Below are 24465 nucleotides of genomic sequence, written 5' to 3' on the forward strand. Positions count from 1 at the left end.
AAGTTAAATCTACTCATTTAAAAAGATTTTTGAACTCATGTTGAAGGTAATGAGTTTACCTCAAATGACCTCAGATTTAATACCTCATTATTTCAATTTAAATGGAGTAAGTTCACAGTACTCATAGATTTTTTTTTTTTACTTAAATTGTTTGTAGCAATTGGTTTAGTCAAACAGTTTGAGTTGCCTTAACTTATTGAGTTTTAGAGTACTTAGTTGGTTTGAGTTCTCTTCATTTATTGGGTTTTACTGTGCTCAAGTTGAATGGTTTACTCAAATGAATCTAGTTTACAGTAGCTGCTCATTAGGATTAGTTTTTGAACTTAAATATTTTGTTGAAGTCGGTTTACTCACATGGTTTAAGTTACCTAAACTTTTTGGGTTTTACAGTGTTCAAACTTCTTACTTTAGGCCCGTAGACACCCTGCTGAAAGGGGTGGTTCTTTTTTCTCAAAAAGTGGACCTTTTTGCAGTTATACGTCTCATTTTTTATTTAATTACGATATTTAAATAATGCACTTTATTGACATTTTAAGCTCTATTTCTAGCTGAATTAGCTTGTCGGATTGTCATCGTAACCACACTTTTTGATGTAGCAAAAATATGTCCTAAAGATTTAGAATAAAGAAATATGAATTATTTTTAAAATACAAATTTATTACATCATATATCATTAGAAAAATAGTAAGTTAATCTGGTAAAACTGTTTAAAATTAGGCAAAATAACAAACTGGCCAGCACATTCAACTTTCTGTAGTCAGAATTTGGCCATTTAAATAAAAAAAATATTAAAACATAATAATAATAATAATAATAATAATAATAGTAATAATAATAATAACAATAATAATAATATAAAGCTTCACAATTATTATTTTTTGCCTAAATAGGAAAAGGGTATTTCATGTATAGAACAAATTCTAGACCTTGTCAGTCAGGGATGGGTCTTCCAAACATACTCTGGAAAAATCATTGGTCTCATACATTCACAATGTTTGTATTTTTTTTAACACTTTGCCCTGCTTTTTATTTGTGTCAGAGGATATATAATTGAACTTATGTTTAGACTAATTTCAACATATTTTTTGGGGCACAGAAAATAATTCTATTATCAGATATTATTTAAGACAGACATTATTCTGATTCTGACGGTTTGAAAACCTTTGATAAAATATCTCAGAATGATGGTGTTGTGATACTCCTCTAAAATATGTTTTTCATATGTTTACAACTTTTATTTTTTCCTATTTAACACAATATATTTTATTTTAAGAAACGCTTAAAATATTCTGGGACAGTAAACATGTCAGGCTAAATAATTAAAATAAATAATTTAATTCTGCTATCTTAATTAGTTTACAAAGCACAGATTTCTTTACAACTTAAAAAGGCATCCTTGGATATCTTTCTTTTCTTAGATTTTAAGTGAGTAAGCCACTGCACTGTTCAGATGCACAGCACATACACTCTTAGAAATAAAGGTACAGGAGCTGCCCTAAGAGTTCACAGTGGTACCTCAAAGGATGCATATTAGTGCCCAGATGTACCTAAAAAGTACCTTTGAGATACCATTATGACCCCTTCATGTACAAATATGTACATTTTGAAGAAGTACAGCCACAGTGACAGCTCCTGTATCTTTTATTTCTGAGAATGCTGGATGCACATAGAGGCATAAGATGTTGGTTTATAAGCTATTTGTTTTTCAAATGTTTGCTGAATCATGTGCTGACTAGTAGCTTTTTTGGTCCTTTTCTACTGGAGATACTGTTGCCCTAAAAAACTAAATAAAAACATTGTAAAAAAAAAAAAAAAACTGTAAATTTAAACCTTTAAAAAGGTTATCGTCTCATGTCTAAACAGTATATGGATTATACAGCAATCTTCTCTGTCAATAAGGTTTCTTCATGTTATATCAAAATTACCATAGTTGACAGAAATAGATTAATGAAATGTGAAATGGATAGTAAGTGAAGAGCAGTGAGTAATTTGTCTTTTATTGTTTGATTAACAATAATGTTAAACTGTATGAGAGTGCTGTCACTATGCACATTCTTTCTTGACTGTTCCTTTACTTTTGGCATTACTGACTTTGTTTACGTGACTTTTAGTTTACGTGAATAATCACTGAGACATTTTGACAGAATTGTTGTTGGATCGACTAAGTGCAATAAGCAGCAAAAAAAACTTCTGAATTCCTGCAAGTAGTCTGAGAGATGGATTTATGTGTAGACAGACAACACACAAGTACTGAGTTCTTTTTTGTTTTCTAAAGAATGATTGAATTGGCAAGACTTAATAAACTGCTATTTGTAAACTTGTGATGACGCAACAGTTGTTGCATCTAACATGTGACATTTCTATGTTCACTGTCCAAAAATATGAGCCAAGTATTTTGTCATTCTTTTAGTGAAGACATATTCTGCTAATATGTTCCCATTTTCATAGAAAGAGCGGGAGAGATGCAGTGAACTAGTCCCTTATGCTGTTGTGAGATCCATGTTTGTGAGATTTCACAGAGAATTTATTGAATGTTAATTTTGGCGCATGTATTTTAGTCATTTAGCCTTCATGCAACAGAAATGTTTGCATGAATTTTGATATCAAAGGGATAGATCAAACAAAAACTGTGTCAGTAAATGAAGAAACTTCTAATTTTGGGTGTACTATCGCTTTCAGGCTCTGCCAGACACATGTGCTGATTTCTAAAGTGGGGGTCACAAGACAATAAGAGGAGGTCGCTGGGTGATTTCCAAAAATCTCTATTAGAATTACCTAATTTTATTCATGAATCCTTATTTTAAGCGTGATTCTATTATGTCATTATGGACCAAGATCTCTAAGAAATATTTCCAGTAACTTGTTGAATCTATGCCAAGGATTAAGGCAGTTTTGATGGCAAAAGGGGGTCCAAACCAGTACTAGTAAAGTGTACATAATATTTTTTATAATATTAATAACATTATGCAAATAAAAAGCAATCAACCTTCCAATTATTATTTTTTTGCGACACCTGGGGTTATGCTAGATTAACATCACAGCAATGTTAGCAGCAGTGTTAGTTGCAGCAGATTAATTTTTGGGCACTTTTACCCCAGAAGCATGAGACTCTGAAATGGAGTACAGATCCACGTGCAGTTCGTTATGGGTCGTCGTACAGGCATATATATATATATAGGCAAAGGTCATAAGTATAGGCAAAGGTCATAAGTACATGGCAACGAAACTAAACATAAACAAGGCTAGGAACACTGACAAGGCTAAAAACAAAACATGACAACCAAGACATATGGAAAACTCAATGTAACAGTTCTTAACCGAATACTAAGACTAACCAATGTATGTGTGTTTGTGGGATGCATAAATAGTCCAGGAATTAGTCCATGATGCGACACCAGCGATGTGTGTGCCATTAGTATGAGATCAGGAACCGGTGTGTGTACGGTGCATGGTGGGAATTATAGTTTATTAATATGGCATGCTTGTAGTTCTCAAGCGATCTGCAGTCCCTAAATCGTTGGTGATAGTTACAGAGCCCCCCTCTAGGAGTGACTTCCAGAAACTCTCAAGGCAATCCAGCAGGGTGGTAGAGAGAAGGCAGAAGAGGGACGGGAAGAAGGGCCAGAAGCATGGAGCAGCGTGCAATTCGGAGCATAAAGCTGTGAATGGCCTGGAGCAGCGGAGGGCCTGGAGCATGGAGTAGCGAAGGGCCTGGAGCGTGGAGCAACAGAGGGCCTGAAGCGTGGAGCAGGGGAGGGCCTGGAGCGTGGAGCAGCAGAGGGCCTGGAGCGTGGAGCAGCGGAGGGCCTGGAGCGTGGAGCAGCGGAGGGCCTGGAGCATGGAGCTGCGGAAGGCCTGGAGTGTGTAGCTGCGGAGGGTCTGGAGCGTGGAGCTGCGGAAGGCTTGGAGCGTGGAGCTGTGGAGGGGCTGGAGTTTGGAGCTCTGAAAGGCCAAGAGAATGGAGCTGTGGAGGACCTGGAGCATGGAGCTGCAGAAGGCCTGGAGCGTGGAGCTGTGGATGGGCTGGAGTGTTGAGCTCTGAAAGACCAAGACCATGGAGCTGTGGAGGACCTGGAGCATGGAGCAGCAGAGGACCTGGATCATGGAGCTGCAAAGGACCTGGAGCATGGAGCTTTAGTTCAGCAGGCACTGATGGTTCAGATAACCTCAGTGGGTCAGGCAGTTCTGGTTCAGGAGGTACGCAATTCAGACAACCCCAGTGGATCAGGAGGTTCAGGTTTAGGAGTCATTAGCAGTTCAAACCAGTGGGTCAGGACGCTTAGGTTCAAGAGACACTGGCAGTTTAGATAACCTCAGTGGGTCAGGAGGCTTAGAATCAGTTGCATCTGGCAGTTAAGATAAACCAAGTGGGTCATGAAGTCACCTGGCCCTGGCTGCACTGGGAAATCACACAACTCTGGCGGCACTGGGAAGTCATATGACTCTGGTAGCCATTCATGGGATTCATGGGGGTGGTGGCTCTAACCATTCGTGGAACTCAGGCCGCTCTGGCCATTCGCTGGATCAGGCGTCGGCTCTGACCTTGTGGGACACAGGCAGCGGCTCTGGCCATTCGTGGAACTTAGACGGCGGCTCTGGCCATTCATGGAACTCAGGCAGTGGCTCTGGCTATTTGTGGGACATGGGCTGCAGCTCTGGCCATTCGTAGGACTCAGGCGGCGGCTTTTGCCATTCGTGGGACTTAGGCGGCGGCTCTTGCCATTCGTGGGACTTAGGCAGCTGCTCGGGCAGCTCTGGCGGCGGCGACAAGGGCTCTGTCAGCTCTGGAGGATCTGGCAGCTCTAGCAGAAACGGCTCCGCTGGTGGCAGCAGCTCTGGCAACTCTGGTGGTGGTGACCCCTCTTGTGACTCTGAAGCAGGCATTTCAAAGACAAAAACTATGACAAAATCAAGAAGATACTCACAACAATGCAATGTAATTATGCATTTTCACTACTTCCACTTCGTGATCTGGTAAGCTGGATTTGGCCATCTTGTCACCAAGCACGCTTTCATAAAAAAATGGATGCCTAAACATACAGCAGTGTGATATCCCAAAAATATAATCTTTTGGAACAAAGTTATTTCAAATGTAATTCGATTTTCTTCTTTTCACTTTACATGGAGAAGATGGTACTTTGACTTATACTGTGCTTTCCTGCACCTGAAACTATTGGAAAAATTAGCTTGTTCAATGTGGATCTATTTTGCTTTTATAATCGCATTGCAAACTTGATATCTTTGAATTTGCAGATTAGCAAATGAATCAAAATCCCTGCTAAATGTATATATTTTTTTTAAATAAACAAAAGGTATCTCTGTGATGTGCAGGGATGTAGATCAGATATTTTTTTAAACGGATGTCAGTGTCGTAGAGGCTTCATGCATTGTGGGAAAATGGCTTCATACATTAATTTTCCTTCGGCTTATTCATTAGGGGTTCGCCACAGCAGAATAAACGGCCAACTTATTCAACATGTTATACGCAACCCAACACTGGGAAACACCCATAAACTCTTGCACACACTCAAACTACAGCCAATTTAGCTAATACCGCATGTCTTTGGACTTGTGGGGGAAACCAGAGCACCAGGAGGAAACCCACGCAAATACGGATAAAACATCCAAACTCCACACAGAAATGCCAACTGACCCAGCTGGGGCTCAAACCAGCAACCTTCTTGCTGTAAGGGGATTGTGCTACCCACCCCAAAGTTCCTGTGAAGTGCTTTGAAATGTTAATTTTTTTTTATTCGATGTTTGGTGTAATATCAACTGAAAAATATAGAGAGGGTGGGACACAGAGTAGCTTCTCCAGATTTAAAAAAAACGTCAAATAGCGTTTAGTTTTATCACAGCTTTGCCATTGAGAGTGGTTGAGCTCAAGCGCATCAAATGGAAAGCATCTTAAAGGGGGCGGGACAAGTCAGATTCTAGAGAGTATTTGATTGGTCAAGATTTGATGAGGAAAATGTAGTATAAGGGTGATGTGAAAAAAATCGTTGATTGATTTAGGCAGAAGTGACAAACTGCAAGCTTTACATGTTTATATTGGTTTTACATCTTCTAAACGCTAATTTTGTCACTGTTTTGAGCACACTAGGTAGATATCCATAAAACTAACATCCTGAAACTAACATCTAAAAAAACATTTTATTTTCACAGGACCTTTAAAGATTTAGATTGATCTGTTTATGTACATTCAGATGCTTTTTTATAAAAGAAGTCACTTACATTTAGCGACAGATTTGAAGTTTATGGCACTTAGGCAGTCGATGCTTTCAGTGTTTTTATTCATGTGAGCCTGATTTCTTCATTCAATTCTGATGAAATAGCATTTAGTTTGGGCGACTAAGGAAGAACAATTGAAGTATGCATGTCCACTCAAAGAAAATGAAATAAATACTACCCGCTTATTACACACAACTGTTGCTCCATTCGCAACATTGTAACATTACAAACGTGGCAAAAGAATATTGGAATGACACTTTTTTGTTTTTGAAAACAGTTATTGTTGGTCATTAGATTATTTTTGTAAGCATGTAATTAATTCGTTATCTAGGTCTATACCATTTTTAGCAGTATATTGCAACCCTTGCATGCATTGGTGTCTAAGATGAAAAGTTGGATTGTCAACATTTTGTGTTCATTCATTCATTTTCCTTCAGCTTAGGCCTTATTTTTCATGGGTCGCCACAGCAGAATGAACCACCAACTATTCCGGCATGTTTTATGCAGAGGATGCCCTTCCAGCCAACTCATATACTCTTGCATTCACACACGCATGGACTCGTATGGCCAATTTTGTTTACCCAGTTCTCTTACTATATACTGCATGTGGGGGAAACCGGAGCACCCAGAATAAACCCACGTGAACATGCAAACTCCGCACAGAAATGTTAACTGGCCCAGCCAAGACTCAAACCAGCAACCTTCTTGCTGTGTGGAAACTGCTAATTACTGAGCCTCCATGCTCTCAGAAGTTTTATTTCTGAGTCTCAGGAGGTTGTGAATATATACGCTAATAATTCTGATATGAAATGACATTATAAACAGTGGTTGCACCAGTGGATTACATTTAGGGGATGGAACGTGGCTCAGACATTAGCTGTTTGCATGATCATACACCATAGGCAGTAACATAATGGGTGGATATATCCGACGTTTCGTATTCTGTACTAATTCTGTAGCACGGATGTACTTGATACGTTAGCGTGCTCAGCGAGCGCAGTGCGTGCTGTAGTACGCAGAAGCGCTCTGTGAGTTGAGCTGCGCTCCTGTGTGCTGGAGGGAGGGGGGATTGGGTCATTGAGTTCATTCGCACTACAGCAGCGGCGCCCTCCATAGAGATCCGCTGTCTCTCTCTCTCACTCTCACTCCAGCTGGCAAGAATATGTGTCAGATGGATGGTGAGGCGAAAAACAAGATCTTTTAAAATATGGTGCAAACGGTACGTGCCTCCGCGCTTCGCTTGACCTTTCATCAGGACAAAGGAAGTCGATGAGCCGTTTTAAGCGGAGCCGCTGCTGCTGCCATTTTCGGGTCAATCGAGGAGACTCGCCGGAGCTTGAGCTGTCGATAAGCGGAATAATACAGAGCCGAGAGATGGAGCGCCGTGAATGATTATGGCCGATAGTCACCGGAGGGCAACGGATAGAGGCAGAGGCAGAATGACATCAGGATACTCGCAGCAGTTTGTCAGCAGCAAAGCGTCAGACATTCAGGAGCTCGCGTCCAAGCGCGTGGACATCCAAAAGAAGCGCTTCTACCTGGACGTGAAGCAGAGCACCCGCGGCCGCTTCCTGAAGATCGCCGAGGTGTGGATCGGCCGTGGGAGACACGACAACATCCGCAAGAGCAAACTTACGCTCTCCATGTCCATGGCACCCGATCTGCGCTACTGCCTGGGAGACTTCATCGATTATTACGCGCACATCGGGCTCCGAGGATGCCAGGCGGCGGAACGCCGGCCGGAGGAGCAGAGCAACGGCCAGGGCCGCGCGCCGGACCCTCGCCGGAGAGCTGAGCAGGCGGCGTCACCCAACGGCTCCGGTGCGTCCGAAGAGCAGACGCACCGGGTGCTGAAGAGCGAGTTCATCGAGCGGGACAACAGGAAGTACTACCTGGACCTGAAGGAGAACCAGCGCGGACGGTTTCTGCGCATCAGGCAGACCGTCACCCGAGGACACGGGAGCATGGGCTACTACGGCCAGGGCATCGAGCAGACCATCGTGCTGCCCGCGCAAGGGCTCATCGAGTTCCGAGACGCGCTGTCTCAGCTGATCGACGACTACGGCGACGACGAGCCCGAGCGGGCCTGCGCGCGGAACCACGATGAGTCTCCAGAGCTCCCCGAGGCGGCGTCGTTCCGCGTCGACAACAAACGCTTTTACTTCGACGTGGGCTCAAACCGGTTCGGCGTGTTCCTGAAGATCAGCGAGGTCCGGCAGCCCTACAGGAACACCATCACCGTTCCTCTGAAAGCCTGGGCGCGATTCGGCGAGAACTTCATGAGGTACGAAGAGGAGATGCGACACATCTTCAGCTGCCATAAAGAGAAGAGGACAGACACGGAGGAGCAGGAGGATTGACGCAAACTAGTTTTCTGTTTTTCCTCTTGTTATTAGTTGTACCTGTAGTCTCTGCTCTGCTAGTGGACGAGCGCGATGGCACTTTCCCCGCTCGGCCCCTTCCGTTCATGTCTATTATTGCAGTTGATTTAAATCTGGTAGGCAGCATCCAAGCGGCTCTGCTGTGTGTGTGGGACTGAACAGGTGCAGTCTTTCAGTGTGTGTGTGTGCGCGTGTGATAGAGAGATCATACTTGGTCTCTCTACATGTAATAATTCCTCCCAGGCTTAAGGTATGAGGCTGCTGTGCAATTTAAAAGCTGGGAATCAAATAATCAAGATCTTATAAAGCACTTATGTCAGAGTTGCGATCGTTCAGAACGATCAAGTGCAGAGTAGGCAATTTGATGGTCCAAAGTGAAGGTTATTTCTTTTGATGCTTGAAGTTTGACTTCATCTCAATGATCAAAAGCGCTGCAACACTTTACCATTGCACAAAACTACTTTCCCCAACTGAAAATCAGAAACCAAAAAGTGCATTAATATTTATCTTATTTGGATGTTATTTACGCACTAGCCCACGGACAAATGTCGAACTAATGAGGCTGTGTGAAATATATAGAGCATCACATATGACATTGATATAACGTGAGAAGCTTTTAGAAATGGCTTTAAATAACAGAATAATGAATTTTAGCTCTATCGTGACGATTCAAATGCTGAATCACTAGTGTGCAATATATTATTTTCATCAGCCCCTGTGAGTGGGCTTAAATGAAAACTATGTTCTTAAAAGAGAACATAAAATAGCAAATGATTTTAATTTTAAAACGACTGATTTCAATTTAAACTTAGCTTGGTTTGGAGTCTGCTCTTATGTGAGATGTTGAATATAGTCGTCACATTGGGGATTTACAGATTTTGACATGACGTCATTCTGCTCAAAACAGCAGTTGTGTTTAAAACAAACAATTATACTTGTATCCCACTGCTAATAAGTAAGCTTTAGTTTATTTAAAGTGTTCGATAAAATGTGCCACATCCCCAGAATGTCCGTCTTTCCTTTTCATTAAATTTTAAAAAAACATATTGGGCATACTACGGACAGTATGCATTTTGCATACCTAATTTAATTTGAATATAACACAAGCAGTAGAACTGTACACTGTAAAAAAAAAAAACAGTTTTTTTTTCCGGCAGCTAAATTACTGAAATTTACCGTGAAATAACAGACGTTAAATTACAGAAATTAAGATGTAAGGAAATTTCTACAATTTACCATCTGTTATTCTTCAGTAAATTTCTGTAATTTAACGGCCATTATTTTACGGGAGGGAGGGGGGGTTCCGGCACCCCAGTTATTATACATAAAATTATGGATTTTTTTACAGTGTGTTCTATTCTGAAATACACAAAAAGCATATGTTAACTATATTTGCCTTTTCAAATCTTTATTTCCTGGGGTTGTAGCAATTAAAGACATGAACGTTCATGCAATTGTTTTCTCGTTAAAGCACAACTAAATTTAGAAATGTTTGCGTTGTGTTTATTTGTACTGTGACAATTGCCCAGCTTACAAGAAAAGCAATTTGCTTAGGCACTTCTGTTGATAAATTTAAAGGTTTCAGCTATCAACTGCTAACCTAATACTTCTTTTTTTTCCTCAGTTCACAAATGTATGTGTGAGTGAGTGAGAGAGAGTATTTATCCTCAATATGACTGAATTATGGGTATGTTCTATTGGTTGGTGTTAAAATGCTGATCTATAACAGACACCTCCTCCAGGAAGCACTTTATTCAAACAGCACTTTTGAGCTGCTTCACCTGCTTTACCACTGCAAAGCGGACCTTCATTTGTGCCCCATGTAAGAACGAGTGACAATCGTGCTCTCCAATGAACACAGCCTTTCAGAAGTGCGTTCATCTGTTTGCTCTTTGCACTTCTCGGTTTATTTCGATCAGATTAGGTTGCGACGTGTTATTTCAAGGGAGTCTGATTAGCATATTACTGACACCACGTATTCAGTCTGTGATTGTATTGTTCTCTCATGGTTTGTTTCCTGTGACTGTATGCACACAGTTTTCTTACTAAAAAAAAAAGGGCTGCTATTGGAGGCTGTATATACTAGTGTCTCTCGTAAAGCCTAGTATTCAGATTACATGTTTATAAAGAAGGATAGTTGATTTCTCCCCTTATTTTTAGCTTGATTTTTATCCAATCAAGGGCATCAATATATTAGTTGCCTATAAATATACACTACCAGACAAAAGTCTTGTCGTCGATTCCAGTTGTAAAAGAAACAAATAATAACTTGACTTCATCCTAATTATCACAAATACTGCAAAAGACCTATTGGAACCCACATGCATCCAAGATTCTCATAGAAATCGGTCAAGTTTGGTAAAGGAAAAAACATGGTTTGTGTTTACATTCAGTATGGGGGTGTGGGAAAGATCTGCAGAGTCGACAGCAACATCAACAGCCTGAGGTATCAGGACATTTTGCCGCCCATTACATTACAAACCACAGGAGAGGGCAAATTCTTCATCAGGATAGCGCTGCTCCCCATATTTCAGCCTCTACATCAAAGTTCCTGAATACAAAAAAAGTCAAGGTGCTCCAGGATTGGCCAGCCCAATCACCAAACATAAACATTATTGAGCATGGTAGGGGTAAGATGAAGGAGGAGGCATTGAAGATGAATCCAAAAAATCTTGATGAACTCCTGCAAGAACGCTTTCTTTGCCATTCCAGATGATTCTATACTGTACATTATTTCTGTTAAGTGACAAGACTTTTGTCTGAGCAAAGTCGGACCTTACTGTCCTAATTAAATAAGGAAAAATCAAGGCTTGATCATATTTTATTTTGGTAAATAAGCATAGTCTAGAGGCCTTTGCCTTTCATATCAGCCACTTCTGATATTAAAATAATCAACCAGAAGTCAAATTATTATTTGTTGTTCCTAGACATCAAGACTTATGTCAGGTAGTGTCAAGGCTACCCTTGGCAATTTATTCTATTTATGTTTGCTTCTCCTACGAAGCAGTAAATGTGTGAAGCTGGCGTGAAATGGATAAACCATGTGCACTTTAAAAATCTGAGTACAGGTTTGTTCCCAACAAAGAAATGAGAAGTATGCTTGTTATACGTGTATGTGCAATGCATGACCACAAGAGAGCAGTGTTCGTATGATGTTCTTTTCCTTTGTCTATAGGCGGTATACAAATGTTGCTCAAGTACACACACACACAGAGAGAGAGAGTTTAATACCCTGATAAAACGGCTGATTTCATTTCAACGAGTTCTTGAGATGTTCTGTAGTCTTAATGGAAACATCTGTTAGCTTATAAGGCCATTTCAAAATGCTATATAGTATTGCAGCTATATCAGAGTTACTCTAAACACTTGAATTCATCAAATTGGACTGTTATGCATAACATGTATCGAAGTCACCGTTTTCAACCCATAGGCCTTAAAATCATTACACCGCAGTTGTAATGATTGACTTTAGGGTTACGAGTTGTTGTTGATGTTGTTCCAACGTAGTTTGCCTTCATCTTTAAAACATAACATTTTGTACATGTGATGCACGACGACAAAAGAAATGGGGAGAACAAGTGTTTCGGATGCGACAACATGACCTCGGAAATAAAATAAAACAGAGAAATATTTTAAGCTCGGGAAATATTAGAGCAGACATGCATACGTTTCTGTAAATGTTCTTGATAGTTCTGTGGGTAATGTGACGTTCTAAAAAAAGAAAACAGGATGGTTGTTCACAAGCTTTCTTGGGTTGTTCCTTTTTTAATCTTTGTGTTGACCATCTGCAGTTGGATTTAAGATGTGTCAGTCAGTGTGTTTGTTCGATGATTTTAAAAGATGGCTCAGTTTTAAGAAATGTTTTGGTGTATCTTTAGGTAATGTAATGTAGTGCGTCCTCCTGTAGAGCCTTCAAATATTATACAAGTCGAAAAACAAGAAAGAAATGGTTCTGTCTAGTAGCACTTTCTTTAATGTGAGTACTGTATTAGTTTCTGTTTAACATGTATGGTACAGTATGAATATTCCTGATTTGCCTTGTAATGTTTTTGAAAGGTCGAAATGTGTAGGATACATATCTGAAGAAATATGACGTTTTCAATTTGACGTTTGTGCATGCCAACAGTAGGGTCCTGACTTCAAATATATCTGAACTAAAAAAAAAAATTATGGTGCTATGTGAAAACATATAAAGGTGCTGAACTGGACCCTAGCTGCATGCCTGTTGAATGACAATGGAAACAGTAGTAGAGCAAACACGAGGCGAGGCGCTGCCATCTGGAGATCGATGGCGAGATGCCCTTTCTCAACAAAAGCAGCGTAACTGTAAATCATGCACACTTCCAAAATGCAAAGTCGTGAGTCTGCGTCTCAGTCGTGTGCGGTGGCTCCCTGCACTCAAGTCTGACTTTATTCACCAGTTACTTTGAACAAGATGACTAAAGAAATGTCAGAAAAACATGTCAGACATGCAACCAGGGAGCAGCCAATCTACCAAGGCTGGTACTCAGTGAATAACGCAGCACATTACAGTTAAATCAGTTGCTGTTGACGTCTCATGGTGGATATCCTCACCAAAGTACTTGCTGAAATGTGATGCTTATTTACAGTTACCCAGCAATTGTGTGTAAAAGTTCCACAGACAATCTAATAAAGTACAATTTTTTTTTATGTTTAACGCGTGTCTTTTGATCAACTCGTGTGAGATCTTTGGCCAACAATCAATATTTTATTGACTGTTGTAGGCATATCGGCATACGCTGGCTAAGTGGGATGTTTTGGTTTCTTTTTGCCCCATTAAAGTGACTTAATTACTTGTTTTTTGTAGTCGTTTGTACAGAGCTTTTTTTGTAGTTGGTAAGCGATTAGTTGACTTGACTTTTAAAAATTGAGTAAATGCATTACCTTAAAATAACTAAAGGCATAATTCACCCTAAAATGTACTCACCCTTGACCTGAGGTTTTTGTTTATTAGTTAGGGCCAGACAGAATCTGTGGAAATTTTTTGCTATTTCTGCGGATAATTTTGTAAAAAATCCAATGGTATCTGGATGCAGCCTTTATGATCCAATCTCAGCGATGCAATGTCGGACACAATACACTCAAATGGAGTGAGTAACGTCACTGTGATGGGTAGAGTTAGGGGTGGGGTAAGGTTAGCCCATTAAAATGCATTGGATGCAGCCCAGATTTCAATGCACCAGATCTGCATCCAGACCCCTCTCAAAAAATCTGCAGATTTATGCAGAATGATTTTAGGAGTATCATAACTAAAAACTTAATATATAAAATAAATAAAAAAATAATACTTTACAATTTACAATGCAAATCCAATTATATTCACTTATTTGGTAAACAAACCAAGTCTCTCATATAATATTTCTAAAAGACAGAACATATTACTTTACAAACTACATTGTAAATAAATCCTGTGAACATTTTTTATTATATCACATTAATATTAGTGAAATAAATACAAAAACTGAATAAATATAAATTAAACACATTTACACAAGTAAATATAGACTCAATGATGGGCAATAAATCTGCGGATTTCTGCGCACAGATTCCGTGTGGGCCTAGATAAAGTATTAAAGATTGTTGGAAACCTGTAACCAGACTTGTGTATTTGTTTTTTCTATATGGATCCCAATGGTTACAGCTTTGCAATTATTCTATTCAATTCAGCTTTATTTGTATAGCGCTTTTACAATGTAGATTGTGTCAAAGCAGCTTCACATGAATGGTCATAGTAACTGGATCAGGGTAGTTCAGTTTTTAGTGTTTAAGTTCAGTTTAGCTCAGTTCAGTGTGGTTTGAAGTCATTATTGAGAGTCCAAACACTGAAGAGCAAATTCATCGATGAGTAGCTTTTCAGATCCTGAACCATGCAAGCCAGTGGCGACAGAGGAGAGGGAAAAAAACTTCACCAATATGAGAGTGAAGAAAAAAAACCTTGAGAGAACCAGACTCAGTTCGGCAAGACCCTTTTAATTTCTCCGCTGGCCAAAAGTCTTGTGCAGAACTGCAGTCTCAGCAGTGGAGGCTGGAATTATTCTTCAAAGTATCTTATTTTGTATTCACCAGACAAGTCAAACAATGTTTGGAACAAGTCAAGAGAGAGTAGATTTTTATTTTTGAGTGAATAATTTTTTTAACAGTTTCATCTTTAAGGGGTTTGCTAATTATTTTTAAAATTAAGTCAACTTGTTGCTTTTAAAGCAATGGGTTTACTAAATTTTTTTTCAAGAAGCACTGCTTTTTTTTGTAAATATTTACAAGTCGTAGTTAAGAAGTTAAATTATTCCCATTTTTTTCTCCATTGAGCCGAATTCCAGGTCTGACAGAAGCCAATAATTTTACCTTTAAAGAATGATTTTTCTGTAGTAATGCCCCATTCACTAGGGCTGTAAGCGCCAACGTTTCCCATTTACTTTGAATGGGTGACTTCAAGTATTGTTGAACTGAATTGTGGATTGCCGCTTGCTTATAGAGGTTGGGAATTTCTCAACTTTTCAAGTGCCAATGGATACGTCAGCCAATCAGATTGCTTTATGCAAATACCTTAGCTTATATACGAGACGATTGCTGGCTATTTTTATTGACTGAAGCTGCTATGATGATCGCATTAGCCCCAATTTCAGACACACCCTCCGTCAAGCATTGACACTGAAACCCCTTGTGAATCGTGTGTGCTATTGTGCAGCTATGGTACTGCAGCAAAATTCCTTGTTTAGTACTCTGAAGTAAGAGTATAGTTCCTAGCCAAATTAACCTAGAAATTAGCAACTTTTACTTTTTTTTTGGTCTTAGTACATTTTGTATAAAATAATCAAAACTGGTTGCATAGTGGATAGCGCTGTCGCCTCACTGTTAGAAGGTCGCTGGTTTGAGTCTTGGCTGGGTCAGTTGGCTTTTCTGTGTGGAGTTGCATGTTCTCACCGTGTTTGCGGGGGCCTCTGGGTGCTCCCTCAAGTGCAAAGACTTGGGCTGTAGGTGAATTGGGTAAGCTAAATTGTTCATAGTGTATGTGTCTATGAGAGAGTAAGGGTGTTTCACAGTGATGGGTTGCAGTTGGAAGGAAAATTAATGAATAAATGAATAATCAAAACTCTTTATTAAATTTTTTTTGAGCAAGATGCAAATGGTCTAATTTGATTCAATGATTTATGCTAAGCTAAGCTAAGCTAAAAATGCTCCTGCTAGACCTGGAGTTCGACTGAAAGGATTCAAAAATGGTGAAAAAAACAACAACTGATATAGGGAGTTGTAAAATTAGCGTATTTCTAGTGTTTCTTTAAGGTTCCTATCAAAGCAATTTGTCTTCTCAAGTTTTAAGTGATCTATTCAGCAACAGTATATAGGCCAAGGGCGTTCAGCTTACTGACTATAAATGTAATGCTGTTCCACATGTGTCAGGAAGAAATGTCCCTCTGACTCAGGGTCATTTGAGCTCAAATGCTGAGACATGATTTCAGATAGCTTCCCAATCTTAGCCTCTCTGGCCTTTTCTTTCAGAAATACTACTCATGTCGTTGCGCTAAGCAAAGGATTGTGCTGTTTACAGAGCTAAAGTCATAGGATGTGCAAGTTTTTAAAAACTTTAAGATTGAAATCATTCTCAAGAAGAAAAGCAAAACCCACAAAAAAGGAAGCACAGAAAATGTCAGCCACTGGCGGGTGTGAACATGGGCGTAAATGCTGAAAATAGAGGCTTCTGAGAAAGATGGTCAGTTGGCGTATAGCTCAACGCTAAAAGCATTTCCTCTTTGCATCAAATGCATCAGTATAAAACACAAAAGGCACATTTTTAATTCGAAATAGCATAATTAAATAGAAGAAGAACAACGTTCTATATTTATAAATTTGTCAAAACAAGCCTCAAAAATATGTTTCTGATTGTCATTACTGTCCTGCATAAAGCCCTGAAGTGTCCTCGCTTGACCCATTGACTTTCATATAATAAAATACAATAATTCTAGAGTTTTTAAAAGATAAAATGATCCAAAATGTTCTCGTCTTGTGTCTAAATGCGTGATATATTTTAAGGTTTATTGGTGGTCGGACTAAAGAAGAACCCATGGTAGTAGTGTTAGCAGTACTAGGTAATTTCCTGTGCCTTTGCTGCTCAGCGTTTGAGGTCAAGCGATTTCCTTTTTGGTATGTCTCACTTGATGTTCCTCAAACTGAAGTGGCAATCTTCACACATTTCCCTGCTAAGACACTTAGATCATGCCGTACACATTCAACTGCCGTTCTACATGATGGTAAGTACTCGAATTTTAGATTTTAAACCAAAAGTGATTCAACACTAATTTCATTACCACGCTGAAAACTGCGCTGTTATGTAGGCTATGCTTATGAATGATTTGATTTTACCTGCAATAAACATGTTGCATAGATATATATACACTTATTCGTTTTAAATGCCATTTTCATGATGAATATAAACAAGATTTTGTTTATTAGTACTAGTAATAATACAGCGGTAGTCAACCTAAAGCTCACATGATTGTTATTGCATAATAGCAACGTTTGCTAAGCCATTATATTAGCAATGCCATACTCAAATAGGATTCCTTTTACATGTAAAAGCTTTAATACTTGTATCAGCGTTTGCACTTTATGTATTTAACCAGTTTTCTTTTGTCAGTGTAAATTCTTTTTAAAGTTCCATTCATACAGGCAAGATTTCTAAAAAAAGATCTTTGTTGCTCTGCTGGTCTATTTTAAAATGCTCAATTTGTTAAATGAAAACTCTAGTGATGTTTTATACTCATAAAGTCACATTACAAAGAAGCAGAACTGAGTGGGTTTTACAACAGTGTTAGCAAAGTTCACTTTTATCAACACCGTAGCATAAATACAAGGCGGATAGCAGTGATGCTCATGCTAAAATGCTGTTTGGTGATATTTAGCTTTAACTATAACCAATATTTATCATAAAGACAGTTCGTAGTATATGGCAAAACTGCCCTTAAGAACTAGGTTATAACAAATGGTTTTGTGAGTAAAAAATTGCAGGGTGGTGGTAAGCGTGGATTAATGTGTGTGGGCAACGGGAACTTGCACTTAAAGGGATAGTTCACCAAGAAATAAAAATTTACTTGCCCTCAATGGTTTCAAACCTTTCTTCTGTTGAACATTAAATAAGAATTTTGAAGAAAGCTGAAAACTTATAACTATTGGCTTTAATGGAAGAAAAACAGTTATTATATAAGTTACAGGCTTCCATTTTTTTTTATAGTATCTTCTTTAGTGTTTTGTGAAAGAAACTCAAACAAGGTGAGTAAATGATGACATAATTACAACTTTGGGTGAACTATTCCATAAAGAAAATGAGAAATATACTTCTACATCTACATTTCTACAGCAGTTATGGTCTCATTTTGGGTCTTAACTAATATGTACTGACACTGAAAATAATAATTTGTTTCTACTTATTGTGTAAACTGATCCTTTTTACATTGTACTTATCATGTTTATTGAATACCTGCATGTAATTACATCTGGTTGCAACATAGGCTCATTCGGAAAACATACCCCTGTATACATTTCTGGAGATCATGAATTATGTAGCCAGAAGTAGGTATGGCTGCATTTTGCTTTTTAAAATGAACGCTACGGTGCGGTATGACATCGTTCCTTTTTGAGCTAGCAGCTGACCGCTTACCTCCGTATGGACAGCTATCCCAAATTGAGACGCAGAAAGAACTTAACTGCTACGACGGGGTTCGATTCCGGCAAAGAACGGTTCCAGAAAGCAGGTAAGACAAAAATAAAAGCCAAAAATTAAAATAAACAAGTAAATAACACGGTGAGAATGTGGTAATATATCAAAGTGTTGTAAAAATCAGCAGGCTTTTTTTTTCTGGATTGCTTTTCATAACACTGTCGGTCGGCTTTTGAGAAGTGGGTGGTTAGGGAAAATCGGTCGGTCGGTTGGTTAGACAGTCAGTTGACAACAGCTTCTGGTGGATTTATGCAAGAAGAGTGGCGCAAATGTCACTCACGAGAGAAATTTGAGATCTCAAAATGCATACACAGCGGCCTCTAGTGGATTCACGAAAACAAAACCCCCCAAAAATGTATCTCCTGAGACGTATTTGGCGCTCTCCAGAAATGTATATAGAGGTACATATTCAGAATGAGCCTGGTTTAATTTAATTCATGTACTTACACTGTTGACCATCTGTTATACCTTAACTCACCCTTAAACCCATACCACCAAACCTCAACAGCTTGCTAGTGTTGCAATACATTATGAACACAGTAAATACATTGTATTTATGCTTTAATGCAAGTACATAGTAGTTAAGACCACCTAATATAAAGTAGGATATTAGTATTATTACATGAATCCATAATATATCCTGAAGTCACAGAAATGAATAGTATGTTTCTAAAACTGACAGTTTTAAAGCAGTTTATCATAGTGCTACGGAAATATCAGCTGATCAAATAGAAAAAAAAAATCTCTCTTTTGACATGTCAGATTAAAGGAAGTATTTTTTTTCTCTTCAGGGTGTGTGTTAATTTTAGAGGGATATGGAGAGAAGACAGCATGAGGAAACAGCAGAGGGCTCCAGATCACACCAGTCAACAGTAACAGGAACCCTTGCACTAAAGAACTTCACCATACCCAGGAAGAAACGCACCTCCGGAGAAGGTTTTTCTAAAATCCAGATCAACAAAATATTACTTGTGATGACATATACCTTTCTAAAACATACTCAATCACCAGCAATCACCTCAATTATTAATTCGCTATCAATATGTTTTGTAAAATACATTTTGCATGGTAGAAGTTGATTAGAATGGTTGCTGGTCATTAGTGTTGGAACCTTTACTACACGATCTTAGGTTTGTTTGAGAACATCAGATAACTTGCTAGACCTCAAGCATTCCATGCTGGACTTGTAATGGTATTGATGGTACTTGTTTAATCCACAGTTAAATGTTGTTTTAAAAGTGCCGTTTGGCTTGTTTTTGGGCAGTACTTTTGGAATGTTGTTCAGAAGAGAGCCGCGATTACAGTCTCATTCAAACAAAACTCAAAGACTTCAAGCTGGACACAAGAAAGGATCAGGCAAATGCATGGGTTTGGAAAGAAATCTGTTTAGTGCACAATGAGGAGCTCCTTAAAAAGTTCTCTGAAAAAAGGTAAGTTCAGAAACCTGCAGCCTGCAAAATCAGGATGTCCTGTTCCTGTTGTGCTGCTTTTTGAAAAGTGTGATTGTAGACTTTCTATTTGTGGCTTAAAAGTGATAGTTCACCAAAAAAAGAAAATGTTGGAGTTTACTCACCCTCAAGTGTTTCCACTTTGGTTTCTGTTGAACACAGAAGAAGATATTTATAACAGAGAATAAATGTTGGAAATCAATAGCCATTGAATCCCATTGTATTTTTTGTTCCTACTCTGGATGCAATTGGATACAGTTACAGAAAAAAACAATTACAAAAAAAACAATACAGAAAAAACACAATTGAGGGTGAGAAAATGATGAATACATTTTCTTCTGGGTAAACTATATTTAAAGGTTCCGTGAAGTGCTTTAAAATGTGCATTTTTTTTTGTTTTAATGTTTGACAATCTCAATACACATTAAGATAGGTGGGACTTACAACGTATCTCCACCTTTTTTAAAAAAAAAACAGCCAATAGCGTTTTGTTTTTATCAAAGCTTTACCAGTGAGAGTGGTTGAGCTCAAGCGAATCGTCTTCAAAGGGGCGGGACATATCAGATATCATCCCAGTTGCACTGGACAACAGATTGACGTTATACCCCAACGTTGTGGAATGTTGCACTTTATTTTGAACAAAAAATTGGGTTGACGTCAGAACCCAACATCAGGCTGACATCAATGTCAAGATGCTGCATTTTGGATACTTTCTAATGCAACCTAAAAACATTTAAATATCAATGTCTAATGATATTACAGCTTGACGTTGTGTGGACGTTACCACTATGACATCTATCAGACATTGGATTTTGGTTGCCAAACCTGACGCTTTAAATGTCAGTATTTGACATCAATATGATGTTGGTTAAAGATGTTTACACAACTTAAAAACAATCAAATATCAATGTCTGATGATGTTACAGCTTGATGTTGTGTGGATGCTACCACTATGACGTTTGTCAGACGTTGGATTTTGTTTTCCATACCTGACGAATAAATGTCAGTATTTGACATCAATATGTCGCTGGTTTATGATGTTGGCACGACGCTGTATTTTTGTCACTTTCCAACACAACTTAAAATCAACAAAATATCAATTTTCAAATGTCATTTAACGTTGTTATTGGATGTCAAAATAACATTGTCCTCTGACACCGTCAACGTAAATCTTAAAAAATTCACGTCTTATGATGCTGTGTGTCTGCTGGGTATAGAGCATTTGATTGGTCAGAAGATTTGATGAGAAACTCAAGCATGAGGTAATGTCAAAAAAATTTATTCATTTAGGCAGAAGTGACAAACTGCAAACTTTGAGCACTTATATCTTCTAAATGCGAATTTTGTTATAAATTTTGTTGTTTTGGATCACTCAAACTTCTAGATATCTTTATAACAAACATACTGATTTTAAATTCATGGGACCTTTAAGCATGCAGCACCTTCACTGGTGCAACATCAAACATCAGTTATCCACCAAAAATGAATTATCCTCAATAAATTAATGTTGTTTTTTTCATTGCATGTCTGCCATTCACTATTCATTGACTAACTACAGGGCAGAGATGCGTGCTAAAGGAAGACATGGGAGAGAAATGGAGGAAAGATTCTGCTTTTTAGCGGCAACAGATCAAATGACGACCCAGATTTATCAGCATGGTCTGCCGGTTGGCAGCACAACACAGCATGCCTTGGGAAAGCCATCTTATGGAGTATATCTGTTCAAGCACGTTGATGTGGCATTGAAATCAGCCTGCACGAGTGCTAAAAAGCTGTTCATTTTCAAGGTTTGTTCATTATTTCCTTAGTCTATCTTAAAAGGATAGTTCTCCCAAAATTTAAAGTGTACTCACTGTTTACTAGCCCTCAAGTGGTTCCAAACCTTTTTAGATATTTTATTGAAAACTCAGTGGTTACAGGTTTTTATCATTTCGGAAAAAATTATGTCTTTTGTGTTCAACAGAAGAAAGAAACTCTAAAAGGTTTGGAACAAATAAAGGGTGACTAAATTATGACAGAATTATTTTTTTTCATTAAGCTATCCTTTTAATGGTACTATTTGCACAAGAATACAAAAAATATTAAAATTAAAAAGAAAATATAATTCTGTAATGTGCAGGAAGAGTTTAAAAAGCCTTATTTAGAGCTTCTACCTGAATAATAATAATAATAATAATAAAAAGACAATGACAAAACAATTGCATTACAACAAATGCTAAATTACAGTTAAAATTGAATAATAATACACACAAATGAAATTACACTCACATACACACAACCATAAAATAAAGTTTAATCATACATACAAAAGAATTCAAAACAAAATTACATTAAAATGATTCCTTATGCTTCTCTTAAAACTTGTTAAAGAGGAAAAATCTTTTGTTGTATGGGATAAATCGGTCTATAAATTAATACCCCTAAATCTGTGTTGCACTCTACTTGTATGAACTTTGTAAAGATGAAAACTTGAATACTGACGAGTAAAGCAATAAGGAACCTGTGAGATTACTTTGAAATACCTTCTGGATTGATCTGGCATGTTACCCTGATTTGAATAAATCTTGTACATAAAAACATATTTGAAAAATGTTAATATCATAGATGGAAAGAAGTTGGAGTTTCTGAAATAAAATAGTGGACCAAGTAAATTAATTTGATTGAGTCACAATCCTTACCAAACATTTCTGAAGAAATAAAATCTTTTGAGGAGTATATGGAAAGTACTTGCCCAAACTATATTACAATATGAAAGATATGGATAAATTATACTGTAATACAGTGTAAGAAAATATTCTGTTGTAACACGATTTGAACGATTTAGTCGCAAAACATATGGCGCAAAAGCATTAAGGGCATGCCCAAATCCACTTTTGCTATTTTAAGGATAGAAAAATACACTCTGCGCCCTGGTGCATTGTCTAACAGGGTTGTGCTTGTTCTTTTAATGAGTTATGGGTGTGTTTTGAGCATAACGTGCATCAAACCAATCAGAGTCTCATCACCCATTCCCTTTAAGAGTCAGTTGCATCATGCCATGTCTCATTTTCTATTTACATAGTGTACTTTGTAAGTGGACAAACTGAACGCTTCACTAGTGAGAAAACAGTTGAACAAACCATCTGCAGTGCGAGGATAAAGAACGAGTCTCCTCCATTCGGTCACATCTTTACTACCTCTTTTATTCTTTACTCCTTTACTTTCGTGGATAAGGAGACGTTGTTGTATGCACTTTACTGAAACATCTATTAGCCTACATATTTTGTTTATTAAGCACAAAGATTGGTTTTAAAACTATTTCTAAATTTAGTTCTAACGTCCAGCAAATTAATAATGATAACAAAGTTTGGTCAAAAAACTTTATATCCAAACACACATCATGCTCCACATAGTGACGTCTCCAAAACCCAACAGTTGGACAAATCTAAACTTGTTTTTATTAAAACAATATAAAAATGCATATAATAATACTGCTAATACTAATAATTAATAATTATAACATTATACAAATGCAAATTGCCATGAATAAACTGCTAAAGTTGAGGGATGGAGGTACTGGTTTTTATATTTATGTTGAAAATAATAATTATTGTAACATTTTAATCCTTATATTTTTTTCATAAGTAAAGATATTTGTGTATTGCTGTAAATCATGTGTGTGTTAAGCAAGGTGTACATGTTGTGAACCCACACAGGCGCATAACTAACGTACTTTGTGCTGGAATTAAAAGCCGCTTTTAGTTTGTCAATAGCGTAGTCTATTTCAGTTCCTCAAAATAGCAATGCACCAACAATGCGCCTTAACACACTTCTATTTTAGACCAGCACACACATGAGTTCACAAAGTGGCACAAATTAATTTGCTATTTAAACAGTATGGTGCAAAACATGAAAATTGCAACCCTAATTTTCATGTTTTGCACCACACGCTGGTCTGAAAATAGCAACATTTTGAGTCAAACACATCTTGCGCCTTATTGAGCCGAGTGTATGATAGGGCCCGATGCCACACCCTTTTTAATATACCTGTTAATTTATATATTTTCTTATTTTTCTGAATATCACTTGTGTGAACATGTTTGTGCTTTGGGGATTCAGGTTCTTTATGGAAAAGTGAAAAAAATTGCTCCATGTTTGGACTGGAACAAAACGCAGGATCCCACAGTTGCCTTCGACTGTCACATGTGTAAAGATGCGGCATCCCATCGAGACACTCTTCACCAGCAAATACTGGGCTCTGCTGTGAGTTGATTTAATGTTAGCATAGCCAATGATCCAATCTGTTTAATTCGAAGGTCAACAAGTGTCTCAGTAAAACGTTGTTTTTCTAGGTTTTTCTGTTTGACTTTAATGAGAAGCAGGAGCTTAATGAAAGACCCAGGCAGTGTTTGCCATATGCTGTAGTTTCATTTGTTCCTGTCAGCAGTGCCATTCAGACTCTACATACAAACCTACCAACGCTACCTATTGGCCAAGTGCATGGTAAGATAAAATAAAAGTACATCATATGCGTTCACACCTAGCAATTTCGTGTTTATACATGTCTAAAGATAAAGACAGATAAAGATAGAACGCTTGGCTAAAACAAGGCTAAACTGACATGCATCAACAAATAGACGTCTAATTGACATCTGACAATAGTCCAAAACTAAATTAGTCATCGAATACACAG

The 24465-nt window shown here is 38.1% G+C and overlaps 2 protein-coding genes across 6 annotated transcripts in view; both read left to right on the forward strand.

The window, feature by feature from the left end:
* The window catches only part of tex15 (testis expressed 15, meiosis and synapsis associated), a 34256-nt gene that overhangs the window by 1388 nt on the left and 8403 nt on the right, over positions 1–24465 (forward strand). For 3 of the 5 annotated variants that reach the window (XM_068218564.2, XM_073914388.1, XM_073914389.1), the window contains 5 exons: positions 19137–19281; positions 19610–19775; positions 21352–21580; positions 23892–24035; positions 24125–24275. In XM_068218564.2, coding sequence (XP_068074665.1) covers positions 19161–19281; positions 19610–19775; positions 21352–21580; positions 23892–24035; positions 24125–24275 — 811 coding nt within the window. In that variant the 5' untranslated portion in view covers positions 19137–19160. Of the gene's footprint in view, positions 1–16781; positions 16880–18273; positions 18380–19136; positions 19282–19609; positions 19776–21351; positions 21581–23891; positions 24036–24124; positions 24276–24465 lie in introns of those variants that run through there. The other 2 variants (XM_073914387.1, XM_009302348.5) reach the window with 2 other exon arrangements.
* purg (purine-rich element binding protein G) lies at positions 1969–13286 on the forward strand. Its single transcript, XM_009303209.5, has 2 exons — positions 1969–4871; positions 7459–13286. Exon 2 carries the CDS (start codon positions 7620–7622, stop codon positions 8589–8591), a length of 972 nt encoding a protein of 323 aa, XP_009301484.1. The 5' UTR covers positions 1969–4871; positions 7459–7619; the 3' UTR covers positions 8592–13286.

The sequence above is a fragment of the Danio rerio genome, chromosome 10 (genome assembly GCF_049306965.1).
Source record: "Danio rerio strain Tuebingen ecotype United States chromosome 10, GRCz12tu, whole genome shotgun sequence".
In the NCBI taxonomy this organism is placed as follows: domain Eukaryota; kingdom Metazoa; phylum Chordata; class Actinopteri; order Cypriniformes; family Danionidae; genus Danio; species Danio rerio.